The sequence below is a fragment of the Tiliqua scincoides genome, chromosome 9 (assembly GCF_035046505.1).
Source record: "Tiliqua scincoides isolate rTilSci1 chromosome 9, rTilSci1.hap2, whole genome shotgun sequence".
Lineage (NCBI taxonomy): Eukaryota > Metazoa > Chordata > Lepidosauria > Squamata > Scincidae > Tiliqua > Tiliqua scincoides.
In genome coordinates this window covers 25886478-25900274 of record NC_089829.1, presented here as the reverse complement: position 1 = coordinate 25900274, position 13797 = coordinate 25886478, and the positions used below count along the sequence as shown (strand labels likewise).

At 47.4% G+C, this 13797-nt stretch overlaps 1 protein-coding gene across 1 annotated transcript; it reads right to left on the bottom strand.

Annotated features, from left to right (window-relative positions):
• Positions 1–886: 886 nt before the first annotated feature.
• On the bottom strand, positions 887–2002 carry FOXL1 (forkhead box L1). Its single transcript, XM_066637953.1, has one exon. It carries the CDS (start codon positions 2000–2002, stop codon positions 887–889), a length of 1116 nt encoding a protein of 371 aa, XP_066494050.1.
• Between the last annotated feature and the right edge of the window lie 11795 nt (positions 2003–13797).

The window sequence follows — 13797 nt, the reverse complement described above, 5'->3', positions numbered from 1 at the left end:
GCTTTGCCCTTCGTGGCTTCCCTTGGAAGGCAGAGACAACCAAAGGGGTCTGTTTGCAGGCGAAAACCACCGGGATGAAGCAACGAAGAGGAGAACCGGAAGCGCCAGCGTCGCTGTTTAGAACCTGCTTACACAGTTTCGCTTACTCGGGAGTAAATCCTACCCACTCACCCAAGGCAGTATCCTTCAGAGTCTAGTTGGCTGTGAATCGCGGCTTTAGGGCCCAATACCATGCACGCCTACTCAGAAGTAAGTCCCACTGTGTTCATTGGGGCTTACCCCCAGGAATGCGTGTATAGGATTGCAACCTTAGAGCCCAATCCTATGCATGTCTACTCAGATGTAAGTTCCATAGTAAATGGGGCTTACTCCCAGGAAAGTGTGGATAGGATCGCAGCCTTAATCCGGCGCCATCCAAAGCATATTTACTCGGAAGTAGGTCAGTGCCACAGTGGGGCTTACTCGCGGGTAAGTGGGCGTAGGATCGCGACTTTGGGTGTTCTTACTGGGTGGGTGGAAAAAATATTCAAGGCTGATCTAGCGAGCGAGGAGGGAAACGCTCCCGTCGAGGTGCGATCCTCGAAGCAGTTCTGGACGCCGCTTGCTTCCACCTCTGAATCGAAAAGGACTTTGAAGGAGAAATGGGGGGGGGGGTGACTTGGAAGTCAAGGATCGGATTCTTTCTGCATGGGGGGGAGCACGAACACGTGAGCATTCCCACGAACACGCGAGATCGAAGCGGTGGATCTGCTCCCTCCTGCAGTTCTCCAAGAACTGGGTTGGAACGCCTCGGGGTGAACTTGCACGTGGGAACCCCCACTCCAGTCCCCCTGGCCCTCCCTCTTCTGGGTTGGGGGGGATGTCCGGACTAGTGGGGGGAGGGCTACTACTGGAAATGCAACACCGTCTCGGGGAAGCTCAGGGGCAGGTAAGAGAGGAAGGGGATGCCCAGGTGGTAGAAGCGCCCCTGGACCTGGGACTCCAGCAGCAGGGAGGCGCTGAAGGCAGCCGGCGCCTGGGCGCTGCTCAGCCCGTCCAGTCTGGAGGAGGCGCCCTTGGCCGGCCCTCGGAGGGCTTTCCTGGCCAGGATGCTGTCTATGCTGAAGCTCTGCAGCTTGGCTCCGGGGACTGCGGCGGAAGAGGCTGCCCGGCGCGTCTCTGCAGGAGCCCGTGCCCGAGGGAGCTGCGCTGGAGCATCCTTTCCGTCGTCGTCGGAGGCGGCTCCGTCCTCGGCGGGGGCTGAGTGGCTCCCAACAGCCGCGCAGCCGGGCGGGGTGCCCTGCAGGTGGGGGCGGTGGAGCCCTCTGGGACCCGATCCGGAGCAGCTGCCTCCCTCCTGGGCTGGATCCCTGGAATCCAGTCGGTCCCCGGAACCCTCCTCCTCCTCCTGGCCAAGGGCTGGCTGCAGGGCTTTCTCCCCGGTGGCCCCGGGGGAGAGGGCGCGGGGGTGGCCCTGTCGAAGCCTCTTGGGGGGCGCCTGGGCGTTGGGACCCTCCGCGTCCTCCCCCCCGACGGGGCTCCCCGCGGAGGCTTTACTCTTCCTCTTCCTCCGCCGGTAGTTGCCGTTCTCGAACATGTCCAGACAGCGGGGATCGAGGGTCCAGTAGCTGCCCTTGCCGGGCCGCCCCTTCTCCCGGGGGACCTTGACGAAGCAGTCGTTGAGCGAGAGGTTGTGGCGGATGGAGTTCTGCCAGCCCTGCTTGTTGTCGTGGTAGAAGGGGAAGCGCTCCATGATGAACTGGTAGATCCCGTTGAGGGTCACCTTCTGCTCGGGGGCCTCCTGGATGGCCATGGCGATCAGGGCGATGTAGCTGTAGGGGGGCTTCTGGGGGGGCTCCTGCTGCTGCTGCTGCCTGGAGAGCACGCCCGTCGAGGCGAAGCCCAGCGCCCCGGGCAGCCCTCCCCTCTCGGCCCCATAGAGGTACACCACCGGGGTGCTCCCTATGGAAGAAGGGGCCAGGCGGTGGGGATGCTGGTGGGGGCTGCTGTAGAGCTGGCTCATGGCCGATCAGGGTCCAGTCCGCGGGGGCCAAGCCAAAGGGGGGCTCCCCGGTCGGGTCTCCCCCAGATCTGCCTGCGCTGGGACGGCCGCCTGTCCTTCTGCCTCCCCTCGCCCTGCTTCATAGCTCTTGTCCGAGGAGGAGAGAAGGGAGAAGGAGTAGGAGAAGGGGGGGCGCGGGGGGAGAGGAAATGTGAAATAATGGTTGTAAGTTTGCGATGCCTGTTGACTTAGCGCTACACAAGAAATGCGCTCCGATAAACAGTCGTTGGTGCGCTCAGCCCACCCACATTAATTAAGATGCTCCTGGCCTTCTCCACGTGGCTCGCCCCGTACCAGCCAATGGCTCCCCCGCTTCTGCCTTCATTTGTTTATAGCATTAGTCTGTTGATAAGTCTGCCCACCCAAGTCGAATCAAGCTGTGTTTATTTGGAAAAATTTCCGGGCACCCAATATATAAACGCGCTGATCTGATGTTTGAAATCTCACGTCCACCCCCCCTTGGCTTCCCCGCCTCCATCCTCCTCCCCCCCCCCCCCCCCCACACACACCCAAGCTGGATGTTTGCTCTGTTGGGCTCCGAAGGAGGAGGACAGCAAACCAGTAGGGAGACAGCTCTCCAGCCGGCCACCCGCTCCTTCAGTGGCGTATCTAGAGGGGGTACGGGGCACTGAGTCTTGCAGAGAGCTCACCGCGGAGTGCAAGCGGCCCCTCCCCTTCGGAGCATACGCCTCCGTTCTGCTCCTCCTGCCTGGAATGGCTGGAGGGGCCGCTTGCACGCTGTGGTGAGGCTCCCCGCAAAACTTAGTGCTTTGCCCCCCTCTAGCTATGCCACTGCTCCCCTTCTGCAGAGGGAGACGTCTGAATGTCCAGGGTGGGGTTGGTCGTCCCTGGAACTGCTGCAACTGTTTAAGAAAACTCAGAGCCCCCCTAGCCCAAAGGCGCTCAGTCAGATGCCTCCACAGACATGAAGACAAGGCATCTCCTGCCCTCTTCCCCAACAGCTGCATGTGCCCCTCTCCATAGACCTCTGTCCTGCTCCTCTCCATAGTCTTCTGCCATGTGATTGCATCTCCATAGCTAACCAGAGAGATGACCCCCTTTCTCCTGCATCTGCGCAATCTGCTTTTGAAACCATCTTAAGTCAGTGGCCACCAAATCTTGTGGCAATGAGTTCCATAAACTGATTGTGCCTGTCATGAAGAAGTGCTTCCTTTGGCCTGACCAGCATCCCTTACCAAGTGATTTGAATGAGTCACCCCAAGCTCTGGTGTTCTAAAAGACTAGGAAAGAGACAGTGTCTCTTGACTCACTTTATCATTTCTAATTCTGTAGTCCTCCATCATGTCTCCCTTTTGTCATCTTTTTCCTAAGTTCAGAAGCCTCAAAGGCTTTAAACTTTCTTTGTAAGGAAGATCAGCTCCTTGATCACTTAGAATTGCTCCTTTCCATCCAAATGAAAATGGCTTCTCTCCCCAGCAAATCCTCTCAACCAAAACATCCTGTAAAGGCATTTTCTAAGGGTGGTGGTGATAATCTCTTCTTTAGACTGTTGAAGATGGGATGAGAGATGCTTTGTTGCCCCCACGGACATCATCCTCATTTCTGTCCAGAAGCTGCCCATCCATGAGTCCAACTGTGTTACATTGGTGGAAGACTACCTGCCACTGGTATTTCCTCTCTACTGGTCCTCCTGCTTCTTGGAGCAAGAAGTAGTGGAAGAAGAAGTGTGGGGGAGAGGAGAGTGATAGGCTAGAGCAGGGGTGCCCAAACCCTGGCCCAGGGGCCACTTGCGGCCCTCAGGGACTTACAATCCAGCCTGCAGGGAGCCCCCAGTCTCCAATGAGCCTCAGGCCCTCCAGAGACTTGCTGGAGCCCATGCTGGCCCAATGCAACCGCCTTCAGTGTGAAGATGACTGTTTGACCCCTCACATGAGCTGTGGGATGAGGGTTCCTTCCACTGCTTGCTGCTTCATATCTGTGATGCAGCAGTGGCAGCAAAGGAAAGACCAGCCTTGCTTTGTGCAAGGGCTTTTTTAGACCTTGAGCTATTGCAAGACCTTCATTCATTCATACAAGTTCCATCTCTAATATATTCATTTATGTAAATTTATTCAAATTTGAAATGTAAATTAATTCGCCCACACACAGTGTCAGAGAGGTGATGTGGCCCTTCTGCCAAAAGGTTTGGACACCCCTGGGCTAGAGTGCCAAGAATGAATAGAGTTAAGAGAAGGAAGAGGAGCAGTGACAGGTGACTCCTGCCAGGGAAGGGATATGAAATTTCATATACCATCTCAGATCTGTTAGGTCTTGGGCCAACCCTGTGGTTCTTAAACCTGCCAGTTCTGCTGAACCAGCAATGACAATAGTTTAGTATTGTGTGAACATCACAGGAAATAAAGCTTCCATCATATTACCTTTTGCCACCTCAGATATATTATCTCCCACGCATCATAGGTGACCCCAAAAAGCTTATCTGAGCCTCATTTTCACTTTTCGTGTACAGTATAAATGAAGTTAATTCTGGAGATGCTCACAGATGGCCCAAGGCATGCTGATTCCTAGAACAGAAAATCCAAGTTTCACCTCCACCTAGCTTTGAATCGGATCCCAAAATCAGCATATTGACCAGGCCAGCCTGGAAGAGAATTCCAAAGAAAAATCCTGGGCAATGCATCCCGGTAAGTATCCTACATGGACATCAGGAGCCACTTTAAGCCAAAGTCCATTGAAACCTCACAAAAACATGATTTCCTCCTCTGCCTCCTTTTCCTTAAACCAGCAAGTATATATGAATGTACAACCATACCATCATTATGGATCTTATTTATTTGCATAGAATCATCCTTGTGCAGACATTTTACAAAGTATGGAGAGGTCAAACCCTTGCTCCAAGGAGCTTACAATCTAAAATACAACTTGGGGGAGGCAGTGAAGGATGGGGGAACAGAAACAGGGTAAACAAGGAGAGAATATGCATTCATTTCAATGTATGAGGTGCTTTGCAAGGCACAAAAATGCAGATCTCTGACCTAAGGGGATTACATTCAAATATTTGATCCAGGGGAGACAACAGAGGAAAGGAACTGATGTGAAGGTGGGGGTAAAATGGGGAGGAATATGCAATTATTTCAGTTACATAGGCAGTCTTACAGTAGAATATAAAGATATATGACCGCTCTTGCACTGGTGACATTCACACGTAGCCTGAATAGCGCAAGAGAGTGTTTTTTTAACGGCCTGGTCTGCAAACAGACTGGAGTCTGGGTTGTGTCAAGTATAAACACTGTTGATGCCTAATAAAAAGCAGAAGAGAGCCTGTTTTAAATTGAATATTCATTCTTGCCAATGCAGGTTTCATCGTTGAATTTCAGAGGCGGGGATTGCAAACACATGCACACACGCAATCAAACATCCGTCCCGTGACCAGACTAGGCCGTGGATACCCTGCAGATTCCATTCAAACAGGTTTGAAACTATTCTTTTTTTCTCCCTTCTGTCATGACTTCCTCTGTCTTGGGAGACTGCTCAGGAGTCTTTGGTACCTTTCACATATGTGGGTTAAAAATAGCCTTTGTGTGCTGCTTCCCTGAATGTCATCAGCGCAAAAGAGACAGGAAGAGACGGCTGGTCATGTCAATGGGCGTTCCAGAGATGTCCACTTTCGCAAATGGGTTGAAGTACAAACGCCTCCAAGCCTCTTGTTAGGGATGAAAAGGCCCTTTGTTAAGGAAGCTCAACCTCTCTGCAGAACTACAATCCCCAGGGTCCCTTGGCTGGAAGCCTTGACAGTTAAACAGACTTGAAACTGATTTAACCTTGTTATACATTTGGAGGGAAGGAATGCTCCTTAGGCCTATCCTCATGGAAATGACCCCCTCTTGGCAGGAATGGAAGTGTTGGCAGGGTCCCAAGAAAAGTGGGTCTTCTTTCTCTCCAGATGCCTCCATTCCTATAATGGAAAGTAGATCCTTGTGTTCTGGTGGATTGTGTGCTGGTTCTGGGATTCACGCACATGCTACATGGACTGCCACTGATCAGCGCACTCTTAGTTGAGTTGTAGGCCTGCCACACATAGGCCTACCACACTACCATTTGTCTAAGGAGACATACATGGGATTGCATTGTTACATCCCACAAATAAACAATGTAAGAGTCATAGCCAAATCAATTTTGGAGTACCAAAGGGCCATGCCACAACTGTATTGAATTCACAGTGGCAAATCTTGGAACATAACTTGTGTGTTTCTAAACAAAAATACAGTCCCAAGAGTCATTTCAAAATAACCCTTATTTATTCTTAAGCAAGCAAATGGGACATTCCTATGACTGTTGTATAAAACAGCCATTTAACCAATCAGAAAATGCCAGAACTTGGAAGCAACACTTGGGTGGGCAACCATGCTTTAGATTTCATAAAGGTGTGTATTCTTGGATCAAACTGGGGTCCATAAAACAGTGAGATCGCAAGGCCTATATGAGGGACTCCAATTTTGGCTGGCTGTGTGTCTGATAAGGGATACGGTCTGATCATATATGGCATGGCACCTTGTTGTATGATGGGGTCTGTAGACAGATCTACAGAAGCTTCTCTTCTATCTGCAGCAAAAAAAAACCATCCAGACTCTGGACAAGTTATGTTCATCAGTATTCTTTGATCCTCTGGTTCACTTCAAGATCAGATTCTTTGAAATGGTTTAGGTATATTTTACACAAAACAATATTGTTTCCATGTAACTGATTTAAAATGAACACAATATCTTTGCCTCTTGAGAAAAAAAAAAACAGTTTACTTTTGAATTTTTTAAAGAGTTCACAAGCAAAATATATGCCATAGGAAAATAAAATATTAATCATGCAGCTGAAAGTCAATCTCTGGTTACCTGTCTCCTGATTTTGAACTAATTATCATTTTTTGTGATCCATTTTTGCCCAGCCCGCAGGTGTACACATTTGGTTCCTGTTGCGTATATGCAACGTTAGGCAGAAATGGCTTAACGGTTTGATTCAAGGCAACTAAGAGACTTGAGGATTGGATACATTTCTAGTTCATAGGGAAACCCTTTCTAAACCATTTGTGAGGTATTTGGGATCACTTTCACTTTTGCTTGTGACACCATTTCATAAGCACTGATGTGAGGGACTCATCTTGTACATTTTGCTTGGGCCTCTCCCTGCCACTCCCAAAAAACTACAGTAAGTTAGATAAGATGCTCTCCCCAACACTAATTGTACATCTCTAAATCTCAGACAAAAGGTTAGTTTGGACAACCAGCTGCAGAGATGACCTGGGCGCGGAAGTCATGTTGCCTTGTATGAGGACCGACCATGTGTCAATGCATTCATACAGGTGCCAGACCCAGAGCACTCCCTGCTACTGGTGATAGTTTTACCACCTCTGTGGTTTAACTGAACCTGGCCTTTGGTGAGTATTAGCAAATAAGCCAATAGGCATTTTTGTGGCATTGCTCACCAAGATTCACTTGCACCAGGAAAAAAATCAAGGATTTGGGTTATTTAGTTTATACCATCCAAGGGTTGTAGCTGCTTCTCCCATGATTTCCAGGGATGGAGCCCAAGTCTGGTGCATGGCAATCAGGCAGCTGTTCTTGCCACATTGCATTTTGGTAAACCTTTAATTTACACACCATACACTGACAGTGGTTTAAAAGTTGCATGCAGCATACTAAGATGCACATATACATTGACTGAGAGTTTGCTGGAAAAATCAAAGATTGGTAGTGTCAAACTCTTTTCATATAACGGACTGAATAGTATTCATGAGGCTTGCTGAAGGCCAGAAATGGTGTCATTAATCAGGAAGTGATGTCATTAAGCTGGTCATGACCAGAAATAAGCACTTTTTTTCCCTCAGGCTCTCATCAGTTGCAAATGACAGAAAATATGCAAATCTTGATAATATTTTTCAAGAAATGGATGAGCCCAATTATCATGCAGGCTACCCTTTTAGGACAGCCCAACTCAGCAGCTGAGAACAGCTTATGGTGGTGCTGGGAGAACCCAATGTCCAGAAAAAGAGCTTCTGTGGGCCACATTCGGCCCCCAGCTCTTATATTTGACACATCTGTCATCTATGGTGTTCAGTGAAGCAATAGTATGGTCAGTAGATAGAACAGACATGGAAAAACACTAGAGTTAGACTAGATTTAGGCACACAACATGATGAGTATTGAAATGGTGGAAATAAGAAGATAGTAGTGGTGGTAGAATGGTGGTAAGGTGGTAGAATAGATTGTACTAGTTTGGACAGAAGGTGAGGGAGTAATTAGGTCATCTTTGGATGTTCTCCTCCATTAAAAACAAACTTCCTGTAACTTAAAAAAACAAAAACAAAACCTGAGAGGTTCCAGTCCTCTTTCTCCCTTTTGCATAACTTTTCTTCTGATAAGGCGTCATTATTTTTACACAGAGAACATTGCAAAATAAGAACCCAACTTAGTAATGGTACGGTCCACTCTACCACCTCATTCTATTGCATATGAAGACCAAGGCTTGTGCAAAATTATCAACAAGAGACTATAGATGTAGACTGGCTTCATTGTTAACCCTTTGCATTTCTGTGGTATACAGTTTGCACTGAAAGTCCATGTGGAAACCCAAATTCATTGTTAGGCTGGAATGAGGACTGTGATCAGATCCTAAACCCTTGGTAGAAAGTAAGCTGGCTCCTAGATTTGTCTGCTTTTGTCCTGGGATGCCCCCGCAAATATTCTGCCATCATTCATTCATCCAAAGCAATGAAGTCCTGGCTTCCTCCAACAAGCCAAGCAATCTCAACCCCTAGACCTAGTTTGACCACCCAGTAGGAAATTTCCTATTTCTCTTTGGTCCTCACTGTCCATTCAAAAGAAAAGCAAGAGGAATATTGCTAATATATATATATAAGCTCTTTTTTTGGGTCACGCTAGGATGGGAAGCCCCAAACATCATAAACTAGGTCCTTTGCGAAGTCCAGGACAAGTCAGAGTATTTGTGAGTGTGGGCCTGTTGCTTTATGTTATGTACTTTTCCTGTTTATAACCAAGGAAGGGATTTGAAACAACTTAACAAGTGTGCACAGCTGGCTGGTGCTTACATTAGGCCTTTGCGATGCTTGCCTTTCATATAAACCTTTGATATTTATCTCTATTTTTATTTACTGGCGTCATGGGTTACATCAAAGGTACCAAGTGGTTGCGATTCAGAAAAAAAGTATGAAGAGAGGGGGGACTAAAAGTATGGCAAATCAGGGGTATCCCCCCTTTTTATTCTCTATGTCTTGCCAAGTTGCCCTTCCCCTATTCAACAAGTCACAAGCCCTTTTCAAAGCCACCAGCCCCCCTCAACTAAGAATGATTGCACAATTCCTTTCAGACCTCCTCAAGTCAAGTTTCTAGACCTTAAGGTTTTGTAAGCATATGTGCAAAGTTTCTACTGAAATCACAAATACTGATGTGGGCTAGCAGCTGAATATGTTTTTCAGAGGTGAGATTTTTAAGCATCGGCACCTAGTTTTCCTTTGTAGTGAATTTTTTTCCTTTATCATCCCACTCTTCTGCTTTCTTTACTGTTAAAATGCTTGTGTATCTTACCTTTCTCTGAAAAGCAGACATAGGGCAGCTTACAATATAAAAACATAAAATGCAACAGTATAAAACACAAATGACAGAACAGAGCATTAAAAACAGAAGGCACAAAACCATTATTCCAAAAAGCATTTTTGTCTTTTGCTCTGTCAGAATCTAGACTGTAGTCTCCTTGGGGCAGATATCTTTTTCATGTTTCTCTGTAAGTGCCTGTCATTAATGGCGCAATAAAAACAACAGTAATTTCTCTGTGATCTGTGCTGGGGGTCCCTTGGAATCAAAAGTGTGGGATATTCAGTATTCACCTTTTTTTTTTTTTCTGAGAGCCTTTTAAAAAAATCTTTTGCTAAATGTGGGTCATTATTTCTTTTTCTTTACTCTCATTTCTTGAAGACAGAATCTTCATCCTCATCTTCATCACCATAATTTTCATTAGCAGCACATCATTTTTAGAAGTTATATTTCAAGGTGGGTATATTTTGAGGTGAGTAGGAGGGGAAGCCAAAGTAATGAACTTAATTTGAAATGATGAACAAATTCTCTGGGATCACTTGTTAGTTAAAATTCTCCTAGTCAAATTTAATGCCTAACTTATTTCCATTATGCCAAAAAAATTTTAATCAATTATGAACTGAAACTCTCTCTCTCTCTCTCTCTCTCTCTCTCTCTCTCTCTCTCTCTCTCTGTGTGTGTGTGTGTGTGTGTGTGTGTGTGAGAGAGAGAGAGAGAGAGAGAGAGAGAGAGAGTCTACATGTGCTTATTTCTGTGTTGCTTGGTTTATATGTGTACAAACAGCCCTGGCCTACGCATGTTTACTTGGAAGTAAGTTCTCTGCTTACTATGGGCTTTCCTCTCTTGGAAGTACTAGAATTGCAGCCTAAACCAGCCTTTGTAGTTTCAAGTAGCAAATTCCAGTATTTTCACTTTTCACACGAAACTGGATTCTGGTCTCACGCTTGGAATACAGTAGTTTAAACTCGAGATCAGTGGGGTTAAAAAGGGGGACTAAACCATGAGCGTCACAAGCGGACAGCAATACTTAGTTGCGAGTATCCGAGTCAAGTCTTCAGACACATCCTGCATATGATCTGTGCTGGTTGCAGGTTCAGGCGTCAATTCGAACAGGAGGGGGAAAAAAAGTGGATTTTAAACCATGTCTGCCCAGCGTTGCATATATGCAACAGGGATGAAAGAGACATTTGTGGGCTGGGCAGAATGGGTTAAATCCAAAACCAAGGAGAGTGGGGCATCTCTCACTGACACCCTGCCCTGCACATTTACCGGGAAACAAATTCCATTGAAGTAAATGGGATTTCTTTCTCAGTAAAACGGTGTAGTGCGGAAGGTCAGTTTCCAAACGACAAGTGTAAGAGAGAGATCCAGGGTCAGATCCGTGCCTCCTTTACTTCCCGCATCTAAAAAAGAGCCCACTCCGACCAGGACTCATTTCAGAATTATCCCATTCCTAACTGATGAATTCAGAGGAAGCGCCATGTAATTGTTAATTGTTTAGGATCCAGTCTTGTCTTTGCTGCAGTTTAAGAGCACGGGGAAAGTAATCTGAAGTATGAGCCCAAGCCTATGCACATCTACTCAGAAGTAAGTCCCACTGGAATCAATGGGGCTTACTCCCAGGAAAGTGTGGATAGCACCGCAGCCTATATCCCTTTTTAGACGTTATTTCGGATTCAGATTGTTAATTCGGATCAGAGTTCCGCCAGTTGCCATTCGTAGCTGAGAGCCCAATCCTATGCATGTCTACTTAGAAGTAAGCCCCGTTATAGTTAATGGGGTTGACTCACAGGAAAGTGTGGATAGGATTGTAGCCTTGGAGAGGTGGCAGCCTCTCTTTGATCCCAAGCCTACGCATGTCTACTCAGAAGTACATCCCATTATAGTCAATGGGGCTTACTCCCAGGAAAGTGTGGACAGGAGCCTGAGATCGCTCAGGAACCGGAGTTCTCCGAAACGAAAATCTCTTTTTGGGTTAATCCTTCTTGGGAAAAGCTTTGTCTGAAATCTCCTGAAGGAAATTAAGGGGGCGGGGGAAATGCTCATCCAGGACATGATCAGAGACAATAGTGTCCTAGAGGACAGCAGTGTGCCTGTTTGAGATCCTGTTTATGTGACTCCAGCTATCCTAAGTAGACAAGAGGGGGGGGGGCAGAGAAAGCTGCTGCGCGAACTCTCTGGAGTGAGGAGAAATACGGTAGCATGTTAAAGACACACAGACCACCAATCAGAGGACCTCGAGCTTCCGATTGGTTCCTTGTGTATCTCTTTCCCCACTTCTGATAGCTAGTGATGTGCTGGATTGCCTCGTGGAGGGCGAGGGAGGAGAGAGTGTTGGGTTTCAGATCTGACATCTCCCAGGCGTTCTAAGTGGGGATCAGGGAAATGGTTTCCTGAGCATATCCAGAGTGCCTTTCTTTCCCTGATCAGTAGTAACCACAGCGAGCGCCCACATGGTTTAAGTTTTAAGGAGCCGGCTGTGGTCCTCCCGGAATCGTTGTCGTTTTGGTGGACAGAGCAGTGGGAGAGCTGAGTGAAGGGGCAGATGCGTCTTCCATCACCGTGAACTACGATGGGTGCCTCCCTTGCCTTGCCTTTCCCAACATGGTGATCAACGCATGAATGAAATCAACGCGTCTGCAACCAGAGAAGGATATAAGGTTGTGAACTGACCCCATCCTGGAAGGGTGAGCTCCACCAACAGAAGCTATGCAGATATGACAGCCTTGCCAGGTTGCAGTCTTCCAGGCTAGACACCCAAGGTGACTCCAAAGGATGACAGGTGTCTCCTGCCTACTCACTAGGGCAGTCACTCCCAAACACTGTGAGAGAACTGGCAGCACGAAGGGAGAAGGACATGAAACAGTTAAGGATTACTGTGAGCAGAGAGAGAGAGAGAGAGAGAGAGAGAGCTGCCTGCTGCTTCTTCCTTGCAATTAACTTCTCATTCTGCCTCCTCTGGTGGGTTTGGACTATTTCATTGCTCCCAGAGCAGAATTAGTGAGTCTGCCTGTTGCCTCTCTGCCTGAATTTCTGCACTGGACAGGTAACATACAGCATGGCATAGCAGCCACATACAAGAATGCAGAAATCTCCAATGGCAGCAACTATCCCAAGGGCAAATTGAAATAGGAAGGCATTACGGTCTCTGAAAAAGTCATTAGGGAAGGGGTCAGATACACCTCCCGTGGGAGGACATTCCAAAGTACTTGCTCTTATTCCCTCTAAAAGGTAAAATTTTCCCAAGTGGAAAAAGTGAAATGTTTGTCTGGTTTTAATTCAAGGGGATGGAGCAGAGGTTAGCTATCAGAATCTGAGAAACACTGATGTGTTGTCCCGTGTATACCACCTTAGGTTGCCAAGTATATAGGAAAAGTTGGATACAAATGTTAACAATAAAATTAAAAAGCCCTTAGGGTTTTAACATCTTGTGTGGCACTAGGCAAGGCATTAGCTCTCAGCCTCAGTTTTCCCTATCTCTAAAATGGGATAACAGCAAAACTTCTCATGTTATGCCAATTATCAGTAGTCAGAATCATTGGACAGCTGCCAAAGGACCACCGCTGACCCCCCCTGAGCAGGACCAGTCCATCCATTAGGTGTATTTGGGCCAGCATGAAAGCCAAGTCAGAGAGTCACCACCACACCGGGAAGTTGGCTTTCATGCTGGCCCAAAGGAAAGTTTCCAGGAGACACCTGGTTTGGCTGTTCTTATATTGCAATGATTCCCAACATTTTTTCACTTGTGTACCCCTTGGCAGCCCATTTCCATAACTTGTACCCCTCATATTATTTCTTCAAGGCATTCTAATACAGACCAGCCTTTTCTGCCATTATTCAATTCTTTTTGAAGTATCCCAAAGGTCCTGGCAAGTATCCTTGGGGGTACATGTACCCCAGGTTGGGAACCACTGATATACTGGGAGGCTTTGAGTGAGACTTGGAAAAGAAAAGTTCCAGTGTGACCACACTGGGAAGTCCCACTGTATGAACAGGAGCCATGCTTGGTTTCAAATCAGTCACTGATAACTTAGAAGAGGTCTGCTGGGTCATGCTGAAGGCCCATCTAGTCCTGCATCCTCCTTCCACAGCAGCCAACCAGGTGTCTCCTGGAAATTCACAAGCCGGGTTTGAAGAAAGTCTCTTTCCCTTACTGTTGCTCCCTAGTGGTGTGTTGCTTTCAAAACTGAAGGCTCA